We start from the raw sequence: 25,050 nt of genomic DNA, 5'->3' as shown, positions 1-25,050 counted from the left end.
TTTGAGGAAGTGTGTGGGCATAGGTTATATCTTCCTCCTCAACAGAACCTTAATACATGTTTCAAATCAAAAGGCGAACAAGGAATATACTTTGTTCCAGTTACCTGTATTAGGCTACCTGTATTCAGCCAAGCATATGTATTTTTCGTTAGTGTTGTAAGGTCTTAACCTTTCAGTCTTAAAAAGATAGTTTTTCAAGTCAGATCAATGCACAAACAAGAATAACACTGCTGGCACCGTTACATTTTAAAATTTAAAACTAGCCTACATCAGCCTAGTAAAAACAAAAAATGAGTGCGTTCAAAGATAAACACTTTAGTTTTAGTGTGTGAGAACTTCCACATGACTCTCAGTCAAATACTTTTCTATTGAACACAAACATTCTCAATGTAAACTTTGTTGCTTTATCAAACCCTCTATCTCAGACTGCGATGACAGTTAAAACTTCAGACAGCACTGGACTTTATTTCCATGAAATCATCCAGACGCAAAAGGATGAGATTATCTGAGTGATATTGTCAGTTTTAGACAGGATGTCGGACACTTAAAAACACACACAAACCTACAAGTAGCCTATAGTTCTTTTTCTGTGATTAATATCTGAGTGCTTTTAAGTCAAATAAAATATTTAAAAAGATAAAAGTTGAAGGTAAAAATGTCCAAACTTAAGCATATTAACATGATATAAGCAGGTCTGGTGACATGCATCACAAAGGCCATGAATAGTTTTAACTTGTAAAAAATGTCAAATTCTTGCTCGTTGGCCAGAATAACCTGAGTCATACATTTTTTAAAAGTGTAATTAGGGGGCCCTATCACAACTCATTTGATTTCACCACCATCAAATGAAATGCTCTATTTAAGATTTCTCCTCCACACTTAAGATTTTAATTTGTTACATTTAGAGTTCGTGAGAAAAGAAAGTCCTGCATTCATTTCTTTATTTCAGGTAATGCTACAAAAGTATGCTATGAAAGTACCAAAAGTTAAAGATGTCGTCATGGAGAAAGGTTCAAACCAGAACAATGTTCATCACGTAGTTGGACAATAAATATAATTTCACTAATGTGAACATCACTTTACTTTTACAGCTGGCGACGGTTAACCGAGCAGCTTTTATTCCCTCTGTATTTTTATTTTATGTACTCAATTATAAAGTGAACTGTGCACAAATACCACAGCAGTAGTCCGAGTATCAACAGGGATTTGACGTAACATAAAACAAAACTTCATGGCAGCTTTAGATATTTTGTAAGTCCTTATCTGAAACAGAACATGTCAAACATTCATTATTGTTTATGGAAACATTTTTAGAACTTTTAAAATATTTTCAAGTCAAAACATGAGTTGGTCTGTTACTTTTAACCAGTTAGCCTCTGTTTGAACCTTATTATTTATGAACCCTTTTGTTGACCATATTTGTTTGAGGGGTAAAATAATGTAATTTACCCGCGATAGAGAAAAATCACCCAACATGGTCGAATGAATTCAATAGCCTGGAGGTCATTGTACACATCGTTGAATGGCACACATGCTCTTTTCTGCTTCTTCTTTCTTCTTCTTTCCAGATTTGATGTTTCAGCCCTCCTGAGTCCAGCGGTTACCGTCATTGTGTTGTAAAGATCTGTAGGACCAGACAACAAACATCATCTGTGCACAGGGTCAGTCAAACTAAACTGAAGTAAGGTGGAAATGTTAGATGTTAAGATGTCAAGATGTCTTTTTTTTTTTACGACTTACCTTTTGCATGACTGGTTCAACAGGTTCCTGTTGAGCATGGTGTGAAAAAGATCTTAAATAAGGAGTCAGGTTTGTAAGTGAGAAGCCAGTGCAGAAAGTATGTTTAGTTTTTTTTTGCTTACTTTCTCAGATTTGTTCATCACAGCAATTGAAGGTATATTTATCAGCTCATATACAGTATAACACAATAAGGAAAACTTCACTTAAAAAAGTATATAACTCTAATCCAAAAAGCGACCGTTTCAAAATATATATTGTTATTTTGTGTCCTTAAGTCCATCCTATATCAATATGTTCATCATTGCATGTATTCTCATTCAATTTTCCAAACACTCTGCCCTTTGTAAAACTCTCCAATGCTCACTTTCTGTATCACATCTATGATCATAACTGTTTAGCTTTTACTTGCCAGCCCTCATTAACAGCGTCTTTGAGTGCTATCAGTGACCACTAATTGTTTTTGACCACAGCAGCTTTCTGCATCACATTCATCTCGCAGCCTCAACTCAAAGAGAGGAGCAGAGACAGAAATGTACATACTGTCAAACCACATCTGATGTTTGAACCACAGAAAAACAAAAGTACCAAGCAAAGAAAGTGAACGATGAGCTGCCATCCTGAGAATCGTGGAAACACATGTATTATTCAGGGGAAGAGTAAAAGTAACATTACAAAAGTTACCATTAAACGGGCCTGACTCAGTGAAAACGTGTTCCTGTTCTGCAGCACATAAAAACAAAGATCACAGCAGACAAAAGACACAACCAACAATCAGACTAAACAGAGACACAGACAATCAGAGATGGGGGGGGGGGGGGGGGGACTAAAATTAACATTGTATTAGTGACCTTGTTAAGAACACGTCTTGCCTTTGCATTGGGAAAAAATGGATCACTAAAAAGTCTGACATTGACATTTTAGTGACACTGATCAGTGATTAAGTTTGTCCATTCATCAGGTGGTATTTGCCCCTGCTAGAAATGCCTAACAGAGGTTGCTGTCCTGGTATAATGTGAGACCTCATTCTAGACTTTAGTGTGTAAAAAAATAAAGACCTCTGACCATAGCTGTCTATGTAAGCCAGAACTGGGATTAATGCTTGTGAGAGTGATCTAGAGATACGTTCCTGACTTGTGTTGGATCTTGACACTCGAGCTCTAAGTGCTGGAGACGAGATGTTGTTGTGGATCTGATAGTAAAACTTAATAAGGCATAAAGGTGACATGAGGTTGATTCCATTTCTGTGCATAAAAAGCTTGATTTTAAAATAAAATAAATAAATAAATAAAAATAGAGCAAAATATGACATCAATAAATTGGACATGTGATACATATAGCATTCATAACACAGGCTGTAAAATAAAACATGTGAAGGTGTCAGTCCACAAATATCCTTATTTTGTATCAGTCACTTTTTAAACATAAAGTCAGAGTTTAAGGCATCTAAAAAAAAGCATGTGAGTCTCATTATTGATGGTTTGTGCACAAAACTACTGCATGAGAGTTCTTATTGACAGAGACATGTACGGTTAAAAACACATAAATAATAAAAGCACAAAGACGACCATGATAAAAGAAGAGTTTGTTAAATCTTGTCATTTCTGAAGGACAGTATCACTTTAAACTTAAGCCAGAGGACTTTGGACAGAGTTGATCTGGGAAATATCCGGAAAAGTGTTTGAATTAAAGAACACTTTAATATCTCAGACTTCTGTTAAACGTGTCTGAGAAAGAAGACTTCTGTTAGATTGATTTGAAAGGAAATGTAAGTCTGGAAACGTGTTAACATTCCTTTTCTGGCCCGAAATATTCCTAAATTGGAAATGACATCAAATCCTTAAACTAGCAGACAAAAGTTATGAAATAAAATGCAACAGGCATTGATCTGCTATATTTTTTCATTCACTGTAGATCTGTAAATAAGTCAATGTGTCCATTTGAACATTCAACTTTTTATTCTTATAATCTTTAGCTTTTTATAAATAAATATGCTGAAAATAGAAATTTTAAGCTAAAGCAAACACTCAGTTAATCATTTTTAATGAGGGTGTGTTTTTGTGTGCTCTGTTTAAATGTCTTATTGAGTGTTTTGGTGCTTACTCAACTTACAGAAGTGTACTGTAAAATGTCTATAAATCTTGTACAGCAGTAAATCCTCTTTAGGCCACATGTTTCAAATGTGTTACATTGTTATAATCACAAATCATGGTAGCACATTATACATTACAAACTGTTGTTTGAGGAGTTCAAATGCTTGTGATGAGTCAAGCATACGTCTGCAACGTAATCAAATTATTGAGTCAGAATCACAGTTAAGGGGACACTTTGAAGAACTGTGGAGATTGTTGTTCTTGTTAAAACTCTACATTTTCTGCAATTTTCCTAAAATTGAATAGGCTTTTTTTCAAACTAAATACAATGCCACCATTTAATACACATTTCTACAAACTTCTGTCAGTTAAACGTTTCTTGTCTGTCAATTAGACCTCATGTGAAAACAGACTCTGATCCTTTTTATTATTATTTTTTAAGGTAAGTAGAGAATTCCCTTGGGTCTGTTTTTCGAGTAGCAGTGTATTCTTTGACCACAAGGTGGCAGCAGAAGCCCATGTTGGCTGTTATCAAGTCCTGGTGATGACGTCTACGAAATGCTGGACTTCTCCTGCCTTTTGTTTGGGGATTTAGTATCGTGAGTGCCACATCCAGAAACTATTAGACGCTGTTTAAGGATGATGGACACTGATCTGTAAAATGACTTGCATGTGATTAGCCTGTTGGACAAATTATGTTTTTTAGACTGCAAGAAAGTAATTTGTGTCAAGTTGAAGTACTTTCTACCACATTTATATTCCCAGACGGAGCCTATATTTTCTAAAATATGCAGGATAAATCAGACAAAACATTTATACTTTGTCTTGTCATGAATATGAACACAGGCCTTTGTGCCTCACTCAGTGGCTTATTTAGGCCCTATATAGGGTTTAAAGCTTATACAGGGGAATAAGAAATATTGTTTTTCAGTGGCTTATTTAGGCCCTATATAGGGTTTAAAGCTTATACAGGGGAATAAGAAATATAAAGACGTAAACTATTCCACAGTGTAAAAATGATCACACTGCATGTAAAAGTAAAAACATGAATTACTCTGAATCAAATCTTCGTTTTTATTGATGTCTCCAATAAACTGTTTTATTGGAGTTTTATTCCACATTATGCAGCATTAAAATGTTTCAACTCTTTCAAGGCGGAGCTTATTTAAACTGCATTATATCATGGAGGGTATCCACTTAATACATTACAATACACAAATCATTTCTGGTTTTTAATTATCAATAATGTATTCATTAAATCTAGCAAAAGCTTGATATTATATGATATTATTGTTGAGGAATGAAGGTTGTGTTAATATTATGTTCCTATAAAGTGATAGTCCAATGAGAAGAAAAGTACATTTAGAGTTTTTACAAAGTAAAGTGCTTCATGTGTGTAAACGCAGCCGCAGAGTTTAGGTGTCAGATGGGATGATTTACAAATTAACAAAGAAAAGTACTCTTTTAGATGTTTGTTAACTTTGCTGTGGGGTATGATAGGTGTCAGACAAAATGAGTAACAGCATGCTGCTGAAAGCCTTTGATTACACACTCGCACATTTGACTGTTTAAATAAAGCAGGATGTACGGTGGCCGGTAGGGGTCAAACGCTCAGCAACTGATGAAATGACATACATTTAGAAAAACGCGCAGCATATATAGAAACACTGCACACTCAAAAACAAATGCAAACTACCACAATAAATACAAAGGCTGAAACGCGCTGCAAAGACAGTGTCCGGGTTGAACTCGCTACTCATCTCTTTGCAACAGTTTAACATTCTCCCTGTCACCAAACACTGACACTTCACCCACGGAGGGCCCTCTGCCCCGGACCTGACAAGTTCAAAATCCTGGCAGACAGAAGTCCCGTAGCCTACTCAAGCCGGGCAACGGTGCCGGTAGCCGGGCAGCCAACTTAGCAAAGCTACCGCTCAACAAGACCTAATTTCTCAAAGTTGTGTTCCCCCCCCCCTACATGTTATAAAGTCGTGTTTGTGCACAATAGAAAGTGGGGCAGAACCCCGGTGAAACGCTGCTCCGGTGAGAGGAGTCTTGTGGCTCCGGTGGTGTTTAATTAAATTCACCTCCCCGTCTCCCTCCCGCATCTGTGAGCGACCTGAGCGGGGATTCAATGAGAGCAGCCCCGGTACGCCAGGAGAAGCCTGGCACCATGTAGCCGATGGTCCCCACCGTTTTTAAACTATAATAAAACAACAAACGTCCTGTTTGACTCCGGGGAGGACCGTACATGGTACCGGGCTTGTCTCCTAGCGTACCGGGGCTGCTCTCATTGAATCCCCCGGAGCAGCGTTCCGCCGGGGTTCTGCCCCACGTTCTATTGTGCACAAACACGACTTTATAACATGTAGGGGGGAAAACACAACTTTGAGAAATGAGGTCTTGTTGAGCGGTAGCTTTGCTAAGTTGGCTGCCCGGCTACCGGCACTGTTGCCCGGGACTTCTGTCTGCCAGGATTTTGAACTTGTCAGGCCCGGGGCAGAGGGCTCTCCGTGGGTGAAGTGTCAGTGTTTGATGACAGGGAGTAATGTTAAACTGTTGCAAAGAGATAAGTTCAACCCGGACACCGGGGATGGTGAAAGCACGAAGTGTCAGGCTGGTAAAGCGGGTGCAGAGGGATGAGTTGCATCTGGAGCTCATAGCCCCAAAGCTAGCAATAGCTCCGGGCATCCCGGTCGGACTCGCTTTATCTCTGCGTTTCAGGAACATTGAAGTTATCCTGTGTCATTCAACGATACAACTTCCCCTATCTAAACATAACTTTCTGTTCCTAGCTGTCTCTCTTATCTCTATCCCGTAAATAAACCGAAATAAACAGTTCCACAGCGCCCCTACAGGCCTGGAGCACTTCCGTTTAAGGATTAACTTGCAGCGTTTCTGTGTTTGCAGTTGTTTTCTGGTTGTGTGTGTTTTGACTTAAGTTTCGTTTCTGTACTTGCAGCGCGTTTCATGCTTATTCAGTTGTTTTGCCTATTTGCAGCGCGTTTGTGTCTTTGCATTTGTTGTAGTAGTTTGCGTTTGCTTTCTATATATGCTGTGAGTTTTTCTAAATGTATGTCGTTTCATCAGTGGCTGATCGTTTGACCCCTACCGGCCACCGTAAGGATGAGATCAGGAACAAACGTATGCATGTACAGGATAAAAAATCTGTCCACAGGGGGCGCCAAAACCGACAGAAACTGAAAGCTGAGTGAGTGACGCCTCTCCAAATCTTCTTACAATGTTGTGTTTCACCACAGTGGGCAGATCCAACAATGGAACAAACAGACATTCACACAAACAACATGCATGGATTAAACTCGGTTATTATAAATCTTTTGCATTAAGGCCTCAAGTTAGACCAGAACCACTGCACAAGACTTCAAAACTAACGGTTAAAAGAATTATGAACTTTAAAAGAAGCACTTTAAGGAGACCTGCTTTCTCCAGAGTGTAAGGTCTGAGACAAAGAAGATGATTGTGCATTTTGTAAATTACAATTTTGATGCCGGGGATGAAGTCCCAATGAGAAGAATAAAGTGGAAGGTCCAGAAAATTAAACTCATCTGAAGCTTCTCAAGCTAAGCTAATGCGTCCTGTGGATTCATTACCTAGAGGTCATTCAGTTGCCGACATCATGCTGGACATGTGGGTCTGATCAGAGGAAATACTCAGATATTAAAAACATTGAGAGTCCCTCTCTGAATGACCTCACTGAAACAAAGCATCCAGACCTGTTGCCAGAAGCCAGATCGTCCAAGCCTTTGGGATGTGCCTTAAACTGCTGAAATCCTTGAGGTCCCTGTGCTGAAAGAGAATAGGGTTTCCTCATCTGGAGGATGATGTTCCTGAAAAGTTTATCAGGCTGCTGCACATCTGCACCTTCAAGCCCAAACCCTCTGACATTCAACCTGAGATTATGTACACAATGAGTTCAAAGATACCTGGTTGCTTTCTCCAGATGAAGAAGTTGCTGAACTGTTTATGCTTTCAGTTTCCGGCTTTCACATTCAGGCAACCCTAAAGATGCTCACTCTTCACATGAGAAAGACCTGCATGATTTGGTGCATCCCACATCGGATGGTTGAGAATCCAGTACCCAGTCCCCTGAACAACTTTCAATAAAAAAATGTGAAAAATAAACTTGAAGAGAGTGAATGATCCTGCAGTAAAGAAAGATTACAAGGAGGAGGAGGAGGAAAAAGGAGGAGACACCTTCCTGTATGAGCACCTCTGCACCTGCTGTCTCCAGCTGCCTTTGAGCAAAGTGTCAGTTTTAAAAGAGCGTCCCTCTCCTTCTGGGCTGAATTCATCCATAACAAAAACAAACTGAAGACAATGCTATTAATATCATTGTTATACACCTCTATTAAACCACATATAAAAAAGTATACGATGCCAAAAACATGCACATCAAATATTTAAAATAACATTAATCCTCATACAACTCGTGATTGCAAACTAAACAGCTCCAAACTAACCTATCTGCACACTATAAGCATCATGTAATCCTTTTTCCTGCACACACAGAAACACACACACACTACACAGCTTGTCCAAAGATATGGCAGCACTAGGGCTGTGAATCTTTGGGTGTCTCTCGGTTGGATTGGATTTTGATTCTTGGGCTCACGATTCGACTCAGAATCGATGTTCCATTCAAATCGATTATGTATTCATTGCCCCATGGATTCAAAGTCTATTTATGACTTAATACATACTCCAGTCATCTGTGAGACTGGCTGAATTTCTTGCTGCTCTATTTGGCATTCTACTGAGTTAAAAGAGCTAGCCTTAGCACGTAGCAGGGAGCGACTGAATAGCCACCTCTAGGCAGCACACATTTTAACTGGCTATTTATGTAAAGATCAAAGTTAGGTTTTTAGTAAGTTTTTAATGGTCCATCCATCCAACCATTACCAGATCTGGTAAACTGCTGATCCTGAAACATTTCCCTCTAACTCAAATATTAGGTCTTAAAAAATATAATTACTGATCTTTTCATGATTTACTCTTGTTTAGTTTGTTTATTCCTTGTTGTTGTTGTGAGTTCCTGTTTCATTTTGTCATTTGTATGCTTGTGTTTTTGTTTCCTGTTGATAATCCTGATTTGTTTTCAGTGTTCTCGCCCACAAGTGTGCCTGTAACTACTTCAGAGACCACTTCACTACCAAACAGAGGTTAAGCTCGTCCGCCTTGTTTTTTCTATAATTTGTTCATATTACAGCGCACCCTTTACCCGACACACTGTGAGCACGTCAGATTCAATTCAAAGTTTTAGTTTTCCAATGTTTCCTGTTTTATTTTGTAGCCCTTGTGGCGCTTGTTTTTTTCCCCCTCCTGTGGGATTTTTAGTTGGACTTTTGAAGGAACTTGAAAAGGTAAGCCTTAGTTTTTGCATTTTGTCTTCTTTTTTTTTTCTTAATACATCTTTTCTCTTCAGTTTAGCACTTGGGTGCTGTTCCTTGCTATTTAAACCTGCTGGCAGACATGACACAGGTGAAACTAATCACTGCAGTCAAAGTGGAGGGAAAACAGACAAAGGGAGACAAAGGGAGGACACACATGATACACAGGGTCAACAACCACAAAATAAAACAGGAAACACTCTAGACTAAACTTGGAAATAATACAGTTTTTTTAAAAAAAAACAGTGAAATAAACAAATAATAAAAAATCATGACCTTTTATATAGCGAAGTGACAGTTCTCTTAACATTGATTTAAGTCTTTTTGAAATGAAAACACCTCTTAAATGTGATTTTCTATATTGTGATAAAAAAAAAAATCAGTACACTGACAGCTCACTGTGTCTTCAAACCTTCTCTTCATCAATGACAAACTTTTCTTTGTCTTTACTCTTTAAGATGAAACCTGTCAGACAACATAATGAATCTTCAGGGGCCATGTCTTTTCCAAATGTACACTTTATTTTAAACAAAAGTACAAAAACAAACATCAGGTATTTACAATACTTGCATGGCAATGTTCACGTTCTTTGGTCATTCTTCCAATTTGATGGTTTTCAACAATGTAGGCAACAAACAGCAGCTTGGAGGTCTGAAATGATCACATGCTGAATCTATATTCAACCAGACGCCGAGCAACCTACTCATGACTCACAACTTATTTCTAGTTTGCAAAGTCTGCAAGCAATTAACCAACAATTTAAATCCAAGTTATGATGATAGAATTTTGCCTACCAGGATGTTTTTTTTTTTTTTTTTTTATCTTGCACAATATAAATAGCTAAAAGAGAAAAATAAAATCACAAACTTCACAATGACATCCTGGTATTGATCCATTTTTCCAAATGTTGTAAATGCTCCTGAAGGACCAACAATGTGACATGTACAGCTGCTTGTATTCCATTGTATTCTACACAAACCTGACATGAAAACATGAATGCTAGTGCACATCAAAAAAACGAAAGTCCAGGTAGATTTTCAAAAGAAGGCAAACATAACGGCTACTTAGAGACGGGACACCTCGCCCTCTCTTTGAGTTGTATTACAAAAAAGAAATGTATTCACAATAAACTTCACATTAAACAATCATACCTCAACACTGGTGGAGAATTCACGATAAAAAAAAAAGAATCCTTAAGCATTTAAAAGAAGCATGAGAAAGAATGTCTTTATGTCAGACAGTAAAATGAGCTATGCTTTACATTCTCTTAATAATCTACCTGCTTGTGTTATACAGTGGTTATGTTGAATGTACAGTACATTTGAAAACAGAATTCTCCTCTCCTCGTTACTTTGAAGAAAAGGACGCACACATGATGAACGAAAAACAAAAAAAACAAAAATCATGTAACACCAAAGAACTCTGTGGCACATCAGCTACTTCCTGCAATGCATCATGTAAATCATACAACCGTCTATCAACTAACGCTGAGTATCACAATATACCCTTAGCCCTTTCAGGAATTTCATCTCAATATCAACGTGATTTTTACACCTAAATGAACAATATGACAAAATGAACAGGTTCAGTACAGTGATGTTGAAGGCAGAGGTTGTTTAGACTAAAATGTAAAAGTGGGGATGTTAAAGAGTCAAGCACAGACTAATGGCAGCCTACACGTCCTTACAGCAAAGGCAACTGGTCTAGTAGTATTTACTTTCATCAACTAATTAAATCAACAAAAGCCAGCAGTTTCCCAAATTCCATTATAACAAACATGAATCCTAATAGTTGACAGGTTTACACATGTATCAGTAGTGCAGACAAATTATGTATTTAACGTACAGTATCCATTCAGTTTTCTTTTTTAAGGAATGGTGGGTTTAAGGGGTTCGGGGGGTTTGTTTGGATATGCTTTTTTTTAGTAAAATTCTCCCTGAAACCAAATCCAAACCGTCTTCATCCCAATGTACACTCGATTTTTTTTCCCCCCCTAAAGACAGAGGTGAAGAGAAATGTGCAAAAGTTCCATGTTTTCACTGGAAAGAGAGAATCAAAAGAACATGTTAGTCAAGAAGATTGGCTTTTTCTAACTGTGTTTTAGCATAACACGGGAATGCTTTATTTTTTTGTATACCTTTCACATTCCCTAAGGATGGTTGCTGTTTCTTTACACCTCAGCTTTTTGGTTATTTTCTTCAACTTTCTCCTCCAGTTTTTTCTCCTCCTCGGAAGACCCGTCCTCCTTTTCACCGGTCTTCCAGCTTCCTTGCCTGTTTGGAAAACGATAGTCTTTACTTTCAGAGTCATTGTGTGCCAACTACATGTATGCAGAATGCTTGATAACGAGGCCTTAAATAGTAGGTTGTGTGTTAATGACTTGGTCACAAAAATGACCAAGAAGCATTCCCTAAATGGGCCAAATTCCCTTACTTGGTTGTTGCACTGATTACAAAACTCCCAAGTGGCCATGAAGCCCAGTGCACTACCTGAATCATGTTTCAGTTTACTGTGCACATAAAATAAAACTAGCTTGTAGTATCTACTTTACTGAGGCTTATGGAGGAGTTTAAAAATGGTTGTTGAGTCTAAATAAAAGCTGTGTTACTGATAATGTACTGTGGAAAAGAACAAGTGGACGTCTCTATTGCAGGAGGTTGTATAAATGAAGGCCTGTCAACAGTGACAGTAAAAAGACCCTACAAGAATTTAGTGTTTCAACTTTACATGTGAGGGAGCTATTGACTATTGTGGCCATGTGAACTCATCAAGGCCACATAGAATTATTGAATTTACGACTCCTGGTCGCTGTGATTTTACAGTGCTATGATTTTTATTAAAGGCTAAGTGTTGACTTCTTACTTGGATTTCTTGGTGTAGACCCAGTACGCCAGGCCTAAAACAATGGCGGCAACCAGAAGACCAACTACAACTCCAACCACCAGCTTTGTTTGGTCGCCGTCGTCTGAAGAGTCTGTGAAAAACATAAAAAGAGAGCGTCAGTCCCCTGGGTTGCATGTTCCAGTATCGTATCACTCCAGCCTGAATGCATGTGCAGACAGAGAAGCAGAAGTCACTATGTGCAATAAATGCATTTGATGAGTGGACACATCCACACTGTACATGGTTATGACCCACTGAGTCCAACGACAAATCTGTTCTCGTTTGTGACTTGTTTCATCAGCCAATGAGGTTATGAACAATGTTGACATTTAGTCAGGATGCTGGTAGCTCCACTCCTCTTATATCTGCCTTGTACTAATAAAAAACACACTGTCTAAAGATTGATTTCCAAGTTGTAGAGTCCAAGGTGATGTCAAAGGAAAATGTTTGATCCTTCGTCAGTATCCAACATTGTACTCACCCCCCCCTCCCACCGTTTCTTATGAGCAAAAAGACCACTAGAACTTACCTTGTTTATCCATTCTCACCTCCTCATTTACTGAAATCAGATATAAAATCAAAATTAACGTCCAAACAAAACTAAAAACAAAAACCAGTTACTGCTCTATTTCTATTCTACTGAGGCATGCAAGAAGTTCAGAGAGGAAACCGATTTAAACCCAGCATCCCAACATACATACACACGCCAAAAGAAGGGGGGAAAAGAGAGGTGAAATGCCGTCCCAAACGCACAGGAATGAGTTAGCGCAGAGCAGAGAATGAATGTTTGCACTGCATGCATGTGGACACCATGTGCACAAAGAGTTAAGTGCATGCATCAGTAACATTTTGACAAGGATTTTAGGATAGCTCACGGTTAGACCTTTACTCACCGCCACCATAAAAAACAGATCTATCCATACCCATACCTGCTTTAATTATAACTTAAAGTTTATCTAATATTCTTTTTATGCCTTTCTTTTAAAGCACGTCTTTTTCTGGTACTACATTATGAGTTAAAGTTTTCTTTTGGCCTCAAAGATCCTTTTTCTTTTCATCGCTTGATAAAAAAAATATCCTTGAGCTTAACCTCAAGTATGCAGTTGCTACGTTATTATTTTATAGAAGCACCTTTACATTATGTCGAGTGAACATGCAGACAGAAAGAGTTAGTGGGCGCAGGAGGAAAAACATCCACAAAGGCAGATTAAGGAGTTCGGCTCCAGGAAGAAAATAATGAAGCAGAGAGACGATAGAACAATACTGATGAGATAGCTGATCTCTACAGCGCCATATGAGCTGATTAAATAAGATTCTTTTAATATTAGTTAGTTCTACTCTTGCTTTTTTATTATCATTTTCTAATTTCTGAGTCTTGGCGTTTTATCTTTTGTTAATCTCTTTGTTTATTTCAAGTTGAAAGGAATCAATGAATCAATACCACCACTTTGTACTTACAGGATGACACATTTATAGCTTTGGTATCCACGCCAAACTCGTTGGATACAGTGCAAGAAACAGTCAGGTTTGCATGGGGCACCACTTGGATCGTGTGTGTGATCTTTCCGTTGACATAGTCACTCTCACTGGGCTGAACCACAAGAGGGAAAAAAAAAAACATTAGTATTTTTGGATACATCTGATTTATACACCTGTCATGACACCAAAAGAAGGTGTATATTTAGCTCCACTAGGGGGCGACATTGGATTGTTGTGTGGCTCAGCCTTTCCATGACAAAGCGTGTGCGCCTGTGGGATGTAGACAGTTTGGGTCTCGGAGGAAAACCTCAGACACAAAGACAAACTGCCAACACCCTTTTCACATCCTCTATAGGGGGGGATGAGGCATTTTTGTAAATACCCATTAGTGAGCAACGAATTATTCTCTCTGAATAAGCTTTAAAGGACAAAGTGAGGGGTGAATAAATACACTTGGAGTGAAATGTACAAATGTGCTTTATCTCCATAATTCATTGTCCTGAGGTGAAAGAGTTCAGTGCACCTTTTGGAGCTGATTAAATATTGCTCACAGGTTCAGGTTTAGAGGTTCTTTTTGAGGTGAGATACTGACTGAAAAAGCTGAAAAGAATCTAACCATCCCACACACAGCCTCAGGTGCATATGTAATTCAAACTGTTTCACTGAATGGATATGAAACCAGTGTGCACACAGGTAAACCACGGAAACAAAGGAGGGGGGAAAAAAGGTCTGTTAAAATGACAGTTTTGTCGTGAAATACTGTTTGAGCCGTGGGGAAAATAAAGACGACTGATCTTTCCAAACACTGAGCACGACCACCTGGAAATGTTGGACGAGATAAGTTCAGGAGTGCGACAGCTCGGGGAAATACTTAAGAGTGCAAACAGCTATGTACATAACAGGGAGTGTTCACTCACTCTGCAGTGCAGGCTGAGTGGCAAAAAGCAAAACATGAACTGTCTTAGAATCAATACACTGACAACCCTCAGATTGTTTGGTTTCTTCAGAATCCAGAGGGAAACCGACTTTCTTTGTTCAGCCACACCTTTGCTGCTGATCTTACTCACAGACAAAACACGACATCATATTAAAAGTAGATCAGTGAATAAAAAAATAATTGCGAGCCTATTTAGCATTAAAATACAACGTGAGTCCTAATGTCAGCACAAAAGAAGCTAAAATCAATCATCCAACCATCTGCTGCAGGAAGAAGTAAACAACATTATATCTCTGGCTACTTTGTTTCCAACATTAAGATGATGTTCCCCTTCAAGTGTCACTGCAGCTGATACATCAGGATGAACCTTTTACCTGCTAACATCTGAAGACCATCATCATAAAATGAAATTTCTGACAACCGGCACTGATTTGATAAAAAAAACAATGTCTGCTTCACAGAAACATTTCAAATCATCTGAAAGACTTAATTTTAGCTTTAAATGTGAAGGAGGGGGATGTTAAGAAAGATGTGTGGTCACTTTTAAGCTGACAACCACCTTGTTTTTGTTTTTGTTTTTTTTTAATCATTCAACGATGTCAGAAAACACAACTTAACAAGGACATGGGCCAAACTCTCCCGTCATCACATGTGATAGAGAAACTGCTTGATTGGGTGAAACTAACCTTGGCGATCCTGTCCAAATATTCTGTGGATAAGATCTTAAAAACTAAACATGAGGCAAGTAGTGTAAACCTTCACATTCCACTTGCTATATTATCCAGCTTGTGCAACTGCTGAAGTACAAACTTAAATAAGCAGCCTTAGCAACAATTCTGCCATTTTTGTTGTAGTGCAAGGCGTCAAAAGGAGAGATACAGATTTCATTTTTAACCGTACTGTACTTGAAGGTCCACGTTAACAAATACCCGAGATTCAATTTCTGGTCTGCCGTATTTTGAGCAAAAGCGGATTTTCAATGTTTCCATTCACTTCTTTATTCTGCATACATTCATTATGATTGTTAGTGGTTGAGTCTGTCATACCAACAAGGGATTCAAACCGCCTGTCTCTGCTCAAGGGATTCACAGGACACAATGCAGCATGAAATCCAGCTTTACTCTAACTTGATGACTCCAAAACCTCTCAACTTGTTCATCAAATCACAAGTTTTCTATGTGGCACTGAAAACACACGCGCCAGCTGCTCTTCTGTTGTGTTTGTGACTGAGCTGCTCACCAAGTGTTTGCTATAGTCTTAAACCTAACTTACTGTTACTACGGTAACCACGAGTCACTAAATCCACCAGGAGTGGACTCTTAAGGATTCAAACTTCAAAATGTTTGTCCACGTACCACTTCCAAACAACGGGGAATTATGGGGACTTTTTTCCCCCAGCAGCAGTGTATGCCTAACATGCATTCAAATTCAGCCACCACAGGATGTGACTATAAACTAAATCTTAAGAAGCTTATTCAATGAGTGAAACATTTAACCATCCTGCCAAATCCAAAGTGTCCTAACTTAAACATCATGGCGGACAAAACTTGTCATCATAATGATTGTTTCTGAGTGTTCATACCGAGGTGCCGTTGATGCTCCAGGAAACAGCTGGCTTTGGTGAACCTTCAGCCTCACACATCAGGACTTTGTATTTGCCATCATCCCTGCGCCGTTTGGTCAGATGTTTGATAACTGGAGCACCTGTAACAGGACGGAACTCTTCAGATACATCTGAATGAGAAAATGATGTTGTCATGGTTGCTTTTTATTCATTGAGGGTTTTTTTTTTTTTGCTGACGGTCAGCTTAGAAGACTGTACAGTATGAACTCACTCGTTCACTCCATTTTTAATAGATCAATGCCTGTTTCATTTAGCTGATAGAGGGTTAACATTCTCAGTCTTTCTATTGTATGTATGTGTCTAAGTGTGTGTGTATGAATGCATGTATAGGTTACTGTATATGTGTTTATATTTAATTTTGTTATTTTGTTTTGAAATTGTGTAATTCGATTTGTTTAGTTGATTTATTTGTCTCTTAAGAGGTGAGGTCCCGTGTATAAGCCTGATGGCTTCTTGACCTCTCCTGACACAACTTTTATGTTTTTGTTAATCCTATTCTGATGTATTCTTATATGTGTACTAATAAATAAATAAATAAAATAAATAATAAATAAGAGTGTTGGCTTAGCTTAGCATGATGAACAATAACAAAGGGAAATGGCTAGCTTTAAGATATTAAAGTCCACCCACCAGCACTTCATTCATACTAATTAACAAGCCGTGTATCCTGTTTGTTTGTTCTGTTTTCCGGTCTTTTAAGCTATGCTAAGCTAACCAGCTGTGGTTCACATTGGTCTTAAAAGGTAAAACATCTGTGTAAACATTCAGATTTTCTTTTTCTTTTCCTTACCTTCAACAGCCAGCTCAAAAGAAGCCTTTCGGCTGAGCAGACCCAATGTCACCTCACACTCGTAACGACCAGAGTGTGCGTAATTCACCTTGCTAAACTTTGGCTCTTTGTCAAGTTTCACATTGTCCTGGAATTAAACACACAAAAAAAAAAAAAATATCAGCAATGTCAATAACAGCCACCATTTTTCTTCTCCAATGATTTTAGCCTTGTTGAACTTGAGGTTGCTTTTACCTTTGTCCAGGAGACCTTTGTGTCTCCAGAAGCATCAATCTTAAGATTAAGATCCAAGGTCCCACCAGCACTCCTGACGATATCTCCAGAGGGGCTTAAATTGATGTCCAGGTCTAAAAAGAGACGAGACGATGGTGAAAGGGTGGCTCAGAGACTTGACAAAGGTCGAAACTTTCCTGTTGTTAACCATAAAACCCTGCTCTTGGCTCCCAGCACTGCAGAAGCAGCTTATTAAAGGCGGTGCGGTTGACACAACACTTTTCTACACAAAGCACAGCACGACAGGAAATGCTGGCAAAGAGAGACATTGGGACTTTTCTTTTCTCAAGCGTCATTTTTCTCTTTAAACTAACAAATAAGATTACAGGGGTGTGACAATCACAATGCTGCTGGCGTGCGGCAAAATGATTGTCAGTTAAATTCTTTAAAGAAATAATACTTGTTTTTGCCACTTACATTGTACTGTGATGTCCACAGTTGCTTCCATTGTTGGGTCGTCAACAAGAGAGCATTTATATTCACCAGAGGAGTTGCGTGAGACTTTCATGATGGTGTAACTGTCTGTGTTTTCCACTTTCACCGCTTCGCCCTTCAAAAATGATAAATCAAACAGGTGATTAGCATATAATGTCTTATTGATGGAAAAAAAAAAAAAAAAACAGAACACTTTTTTAATGTTTACACTGAAGAATTTGACTAGCTGATCTGACACCTTCTGTTCTATTTACTCTGGCATGTGTGTGTGTGTCTGGTCCTCCTCTAAGTCAGACAGATTTCCACCTCAAATGATTTAGGTCAGGCCAGTCAAAACTGTTCATCTAAAGCGATGCACTGTGCACACAAGTGCTGTGAGGACATTTGTCTTTAAGAACAAGATGGCTGCTATTGATAGGGAACATCTAAACCTGCTATTGTGTCGGTGTTAAACAAACAGGAGGTTGGCTAGTTCAATAACTCATGCCAAATGTGTGATGTGGAACAAGATGATGTTTTAAATAGCTTGTTGGAACTAGCTAACCAGCCTAGCATCTAGCTGTATCATGCTCTTAAGATAAAACGGGGTCGCTCCAGACTAGCTTGCATTTTACATTTTTCAAGTGATAACAAGCTGGCAATGAGCATGGACAGAAGGGAGAGCTGAGTGTTTGTTGAGATATTGACGAGTACCTTAAGATGGAAGTTAAAGCTGGTAGGCGCTGGGTTACCGTCAGCCTCACACTTCAGAGTCACATTGTCTCCTTCCACCAAAGGGTCCTGAGCAATGACCTTAAGTGCGATGTTCTCTGTGGAGACTGAGGAGAATGGGAGATTAAAAAAAAGTCAGAGATGGGGTGTATGTTTTGGTGAATTAAGTGGAGCGTGTTCCCCTTACAGCTCGCTGCAGGGGACCGACTGTGCTATAAGCTACAGAGAGCGGAAAAGTTTGTGCATCACTGTCCGATATAACCAACTTCAAAACGCAGCTGAGGAGATGTTTAAATTGCAGTCATAATCTCAGGCAATCGACCAAGCAATTCTTTCGAAGCTCAATGTTTCTGCTCCATGTGAGGCAAACTTTTTTTCCCACATTTCTTGTATGAAAGTGTTCCACAACCGATAAAGCTTCGGTGAGCAGGTACCCTCAATATTTTATGCTGCGTTTGATGTGGATCCCACAAAAAAAATCCAACCCCCTTTTTTCCCTCACATACCACTACTAAGGGTGAAGTTACTGTTGCCTTTTTTGTCATTATAGTCAAATATATATAACACAGGTGGAAGTTTGTCTCCATTAGCTACAGCTGAGATGATTTAAAGAGGGTTTTTTTGTGTTTGTTAAAGGTTTAGGGGTGAGGAGTTGCAGATGATACAGTCCTGGAAAAGCCAGATTGGTGTTACTTGTTAGTTAAATTCTGATGTCAACATTGTCATACCGTTAATTTGAATGAGTTCTGTCGACATTCACTATGAAATATTCTCCACATTAAAGGATTAATAGAAAGAATATATATTTTTCTGACTTATAGCAGTTTGCTTGTTTCAACATGAATTACTTCTATGATGTGTTAACATGTATTTCAAATATCAGGTTAACAAAAAAGAGGAAAAGACAGACATCAGAGGGATTATTATAACACTGAGTATTAACTTGTCATATGCTCTAGCTTATCAACCAGACTTGTGTCTTCGTGTGTGCAGAAGTTCCAGCTGGTCTGCAGATAACATCTTTCAGTTTCTTAAAGTTTGTCCAGTGACTGTTGTTAGTGTGGTTTGGTGACTTACAGGTTATACTGAAGGTCACGGGAGAGGACACCAGCTCTGTGCCCGCAATTTGCTGAGTGCTGCAGCTGAACTGGGCGTCCGTGTCCTCCTTTTTAGCCGAGTACTCCAGAATGGAGGTGGTAGTCACAAGGCCAGTAGCAGGGTCTATAAGCAACGAGGCCTGGATGGAAACCCCTGAACAGAAAAACAAACAACTCAGTCTGAAACTCTCACAGGGAAGAAGTAAAAAAAAAACATTGGTGTAATGACCGATACACTGTTTTCATACTGTCGAAAGAATAATTTACAGGGAAGAGCCCAGGCACAGAGAATGAACACAAAATGTAAATGTCAGGGTCAGAGGAAAAACACAACAGCTGCTGCTGTTGTATTTGTAATTATGCATGAGAAGGAGGAATACACACCTTCCTCATCAGCCACCAGGGGTTTGTTGTTCTTTAACCATGTGATATTTACTGCTGGGTTTGCATCTTTTGCAACACAAGTGCCCAGCTGTGAAACAAAAAGCATAACAAAAAACAATCATTAAAATGGCAAAAACAGACACAAAATCACAATTTAATGTTTTCAGAATAAAATCTGCATCTTTTTAAATGACTACTCATAAGAGGAAATTCACTTTTGACCACCTGTCCAATAGTGGAGGACTGAGCACTTTTCTACCCAACAGACCATGAAATGCCCAAAGCATTTCTAAGGCTCCTCAGATCCTTTGGGTATTTTAATTGAAGCAGGGGGAGATTCTGCTCTTTACTAATTCATGAGAGTCACTTCAAAGAACTCATTACCGTAGTGACATGGTCGCTGTTATGCCTCAAGATACCTAAGCCCAAGTGAGGGCTTTCCCTTGATGGTTTACTGCCTAAAATACTGTAGGTACAAGCAATGTTTATCATTAAAAACCCACCTTAGTAAGTTTTCCAATCTCAAGCTCCTCTGCTTTGTCATGAATCTCCACTTCTGTCGGCATCTCTGCAATACATCAAAAACGTGTTAATGATTGGGATGTTCCTTTAGGTGATTTGTGCTGCTCATTTTCAGGAGAAGTTATTTCAGACTCACTGTTGATCACCACAGTAACAGGGTACTCTGAGATGTCTGCAGAAGCGACCACCATGCAGGTGAAAGTGCGCTGGTCACTCAGCGTGGCTGCAGAGAGCAGCAGGCTGGAGCTTGCAGCCAGGCTCACACGGCCCTTATATTCATCAGTGGCGCTGATTGAGACATTCTGGTTTTTCTGTTTGACCAGCAGGTCTCCTGAAACTCCCTGTCCTTTGTCCTGAAAGCAGAGCAGAGTGCACCAGTTACTTTGTGTCACATATGGCACTGGCTTCCAGTTCAAATAAAAGCACCCTCTGTTCATGCAGTGTCATATGGAGCCACAGATGCATGCTCTAATGCACGGCACATGCACTCAGACTGGGCGTGGCTCAGACATGATAAGTGGGTGTCAGACAGACATCACCATTTTGAATCCATTGACCTCCATTGTGACTTACATATTTCCATTTAAGGAGCAGGACGTCTTCATCTTTTACGGCTCCATTGTTGCATGGGATCTCAAGTGTCTCCCCGTACAGGCCGATAACAGTCTCAAAACCGCTGACTGCGAAAGAGAAAAGCAGAGACACATTTTCAATTATTTTTTCAGAGGCGGGCTAATCTGGTCAGCCCCAGCACAGCTTGAAATGTTCTGACTGAAGATTGAAGTCCTTTATTATTCTGAATGCTTCAAAGTCCAACTTCTTTGTGCATTTTTGACAGGCATTTATTGACCACTAAGTGGCAACCCACATACACTGAGAACCACCGTTTCTATAGACTTCTGATAATTTTACAGCTCCTGTTGAAGGGAGAACAACCTTTCCTGCCCTAAATTTCATTCAAAACATCGCCATGGAGACAAAGTGCTAAAGAGGGGGATGGGATGAGAGTGCCAGCAGAAGTGTCTCAATGAAGCAATGAAGGGTTACAGCTAGAGGGCCATGGCCCGACTGAAAATGAGGTGTTGCTGGTGTTTTTTTCTTTTTCGTATTCAGATTCACATTTCAGACCTCTACGAGTTCAGGCTAAGGTAAACCCATGGGTGGGTGCATAAATCCGACAGTAAATCTCAAAAGCTCATCAGCAGTTCAGCAAAGTGTTGTCGAGAACAAAGTGGTGGGCGACCAGCTTCTATCTGTAGGATCAGTCACAAACAATGTATTTAGAATTCACAGGAAAAGCACAAAACAATTAAGATGCTCAAATAATCTGTGTGCGTTCAACCCTGACATTTTCTGATTATGCTCATGCACAAAAACAAAACAATTAAATCTGCAATGTTAACCTCAAAGTTTTATTCACTTTCATCTTAACTCAGACTTTAAAGGTTTGCTCCGAGTCGTGCAAAGACAGGGCGGAAAATTCATTGGCTGTGTGCGTGATACTCATTTGAATCCCATTTGAATGAAAGTAAATACTTTTACTATGGTTACCATTGCCTGCATTAGAACAGACTAACAACTGGGACACTGAAGGCATATTTACACAGTTGCTTGTGATGTCGCAATGAGCACGCAAGTTTGGAGGTGCACTACTGTCTGCTCTCCTCTCTGTGTCATTTCCCTCAATGAAACTCCATTTTCCAGTCGTATTTTTACATCAAGACACCCACAGAAGTTCAGAAAAGTATTGTTGACTCTTGTGGTGCATTAGTTCATTAGAAGCACACAACAGCAGCTAATAGTTTGCCTCAAGTCAACAAAAAACAGCTTTTATTGGCGTCCTCCTGACACTCAGCTGAACAAAGTTCACACTCAAGACACCTGTCACTCATCTTTATGAACTGTCAGCTCCAAAACAACCTCCAGTCGGAGGCTGACAGTTGTAAAGCCCGTCAGTGAAGCTGCTACAGCAAGCAGATGACAAGCAGCAGACAATTCAATAATCTGATTTTTAGAAGGGCATGTTTTGCCTCATGTTAAGTTCTGCTGTACTTCATTTTAAGTTGTTTCCTGCTGTTCCTGCTGGCACTGATAAGATTGGCCTTCCTGTGGCCACTGCTTCCACTTCACAAATGAATAAATTGACATTTAAGAAATACATTTATTTCTTATGGGGGAAGTGAGATAAGAGAATTGATCCTAATCTTGTGCCTGTTAAGTATGAGGCTTCATTTACTGGCCGATAGCTTAGCCCAGCTTAAAACAGCGGGATGTAAAAATTGTTCTACTTGCCCTTAATAATGGAAACATTTCTCCTACCATTACATCTAACGTTTACAAATGAACTTCATAGACCTACATTGTTTAATCTTTGAAAAATGTAATATGTGATAACCCATGTTTGTGATTAACAACCAGAACCATGCTAGTTGCTTCCTAGTTTTTAGTCTTTATGCTAAGCTAGGCTAACCGCCTCCTGGTGTAGCTACACATTAGCTACATATGGGAATTTGTGATCTATGGTGTCTTTCAATGCACATCTAAACAGTGAGTACTGTAGTTGTATTTTCCAAAACGTCATAACCACAGTCGATAACAAGTTTTCCTTGTTCCATATCCATGTTTATGTGCTAGAATGACAATAAAAGTGATTTCCAACACTGACAGCAGAAACAAAGGGCTTAAAAAAAAAAAAGAGTGTGGTTTATGTGTGTTGATGGTAATAATCAGCACTCAGAGCTCTATCTGTGAAGCATCAGATGTGAGCATCAAAGCTACCCCCAATAACTACTGGAGGAATGCCGATACCACAGCCTGTCACCTGAATAGATTCAGCTCCTGCATTTAAATAAGGCTAGGCGACATTTAAATGTGACAGCACACGACAGAACAAACCTCAACTCATTTCAACGGCTGACAGTCTAACCAGGAATTCTTCTCCAGACACTGGGATAAGCACCGTCACTTGTCCATTACAGCAGCAGAATTTAAACTAAGTTCTGTAACAATTCCACAAATTGACCAAATTTGCCTCACATCTAATCTGTTGCCCTTCATATCAAATCATCTGTTGATCCAAGTCGTTTTGCTGCATCATACAACGCTAGGTATCCGCCCATTTGAATTCCTGTATTCATGAATATGCTTGACTAGTTCCTTTCTTAAGCATTTGAAAAGGTATTTCATTGTCTCTGTGCAGAAAATGGGAAGTTTTCTGAGCTGTAAATTTTGAGGCTGCATTTCACAGACATTTGCTCACACCTTGATTTTGGCAACAGGGTGCACATCAGCCCGTTACACCTGAAATGGTAATGCCGATTGCTGGTGTGAACGCAGCGTGCTCATGTAGCCGCCCCACACTCCCTTGTTTTTGTCTTTCTGATGTAAATCCAATGAAACCGACTCTCATGCTTGAACAAGCTTCGGCTACAAGTGCACGTTTCTGGTCGAGACAGAGAAGCTTGTACATGCGTGGCGGAAAAAGGAGACATGGTGAATCTATCAGGATGAGGTATTTAATGAGCTGCCAGTGCAAGACATGGGGACATGTTTTACTTATGTGCCAACTATTATAACATCCTGCTACATTTCATTTTGGAAAGGTAAGTAGGGTGCCAAAAAGAATCTGTCAGGATCTAGATAATGTGCTACATCCTCAGCGTGTTGGAGCCAGGAGTGGTCTCATGGCCGAGGAAACTTATAAATGTTTTTTTCAGAATCTAGTAGGCCGGGCAGGTCCAACATATGTTCTCCTTGTGTTTCGTCCTTGGAGAGATCTCTGCACAACCTGTACTGCTGAATCTCACAAATGATAAACAACAACAGTCCATTAAATTCAGATTTCACTGCAAGCACCGCCGTGTTGGAGAGGTTATCGCACTCCCTGTATAATAAACTCCTTACATTTCAAATTCAAATAGAGCATTTTGAATATTCAAATAAAGCCGTGTTCAGCTTCTCTGAGAACTTCTCTGAGAAGAGTCTGTATTAAGGAAGCGGCTTTATCTGCGCAGATTACACTGTAACACAATGAGAACTAATCGCACATGTTGGGTTGGAGAAGACAAAGCTCCTGCTGCTCACAGAGATAAGGTAATCCTTTGCAACAAAAGTAGGTGTGAAGTATGACTTCACGTTGATAAACACACGCCATGCATGCATAAAGCTATCACCTCCAGCAGCTGTCTATAGGATGAGGGAGGAGCAGGAAGTGGTGACCTGTGTTTTGTTGCAACGGACCTGCAGACCCATCTGCTGTATGTGGAGAACTAGTAACTATGACAACGATTTCTCTTACTATACTTTTAGAGAAGAATGAAAAGGTAACCCTTTTATTCGCCACAAACTGGGCTGACACATCTGTTGAAAGAGACAAAATACTATATATAATGTAAAAAAAAACAAAGCCAATCACACAAAGTCTATGAAAATCCATAAAACTCCAAACTGTCTGATGTCTGAGCTTGTCATCCTTTCAAAATCAAGGTTGATTTTGAAGCAATCCTTTTTTCTTAATGTTTTGTTTTTTCAAATTAAGAGTCAGGAAATATCAAGCTGAAGAGATAAAAAAAAAAAAAAAAAAAAGAAGTGTAATCAGGGTCACCAGGATGCCAAAAAGAAGATCAAAGTGCTGAATAAGACTTTGTTCCAATGTGGAACATCTGTCTCTTTACACGT

The 25,050-nt window shown here is 39.3% G+C and overlaps 1 protein-coding gene across 2 annotated transcripts in view; it reads right to left on the bottom strand.

Annotated features, from left to right (window-relative positions):
- Window positions 1–9,738: 9,738 nt before the first annotated feature.
- The window catches only part of LOC109999521 (CD166 antigen homolog A), a 36,430-nt gene continuing 21,118 nt past the window's right edge, over window positions 9,739–25,050 (bottom strand). Inside the window, exons 2-16 of one of the 2 annotated variants that reach the window (XM_020654590.3) lie at window positions 20,947–21,053; window positions 20,510–20,726; window positions 20,355–20,419; window positions 19,852–19,939; window positions 19,448–19,621; window positions 18,353–18,477; window positions 17,642–17,774; window positions 17,186–17,298; window positions 16,952–17,078; window positions 16,120–16,241; window positions 13,580–13,712; window positions 12,651–12,680; window positions 12,101–12,212; window positions 11,376–11,511; window positions 9,739–11,277 (exon numbers count right to left, since the gene is read on the bottom strand). In XM_020654590.3, the coding sequence (XP_020510246.2) occupies window positions 11,409–11,511; window positions 12,101–12,212; window positions 12,651–12,680; window positions 13,580–13,712; window positions 16,120–16,241; window positions 16,952–17,078; window positions 17,186–17,298; window positions 17,642–17,774; window positions 18,353–18,477; window positions 19,448–19,621; window positions 19,852–19,939; window positions 20,355–20,419; window positions 20,510–20,726; window positions 20,947–21,053 (1,649 nt within the window). In that variant the 3' untranslated portion in view covers window positions 9,739–11,277; window positions 11,376–11,408. The remainder of the gene's footprint in view (window positions 11,278–11,375; window positions 11,512–12,100; window positions 12,213–12,650; window positions 12,681–13,579; window positions 13,713–16,119; window positions 16,242–16,951; window positions 17,079–17,185; window positions 17,299–17,641; window positions 17,775–18,352; window positions 18,478–19,447; window positions 19,622–19,851; window positions 19,940–20,354; window positions 20,420–20,509; window positions 20,727–20,946; window positions 21,054–25,050) is intronic. The other variant, XM_065960292.1, reaches the window with a different exon arrangement.

The sequence above is a fragment of the Labrus bergylta genome, chromosome 11, assembly GCF_963930695.1.
Source record: "Labrus bergylta chromosome 11, fLabBer1.1, whole genome shotgun sequence".
Taxonomy (NCBI): domain Eukaryota; kingdom Metazoa; phylum Chordata; class Actinopteri; order Labriformes; family Labridae; genus Labrus; species Labrus bergylta.
This window is presented reverse-complemented; position numbering and strand designations above follow the sequence as displayed.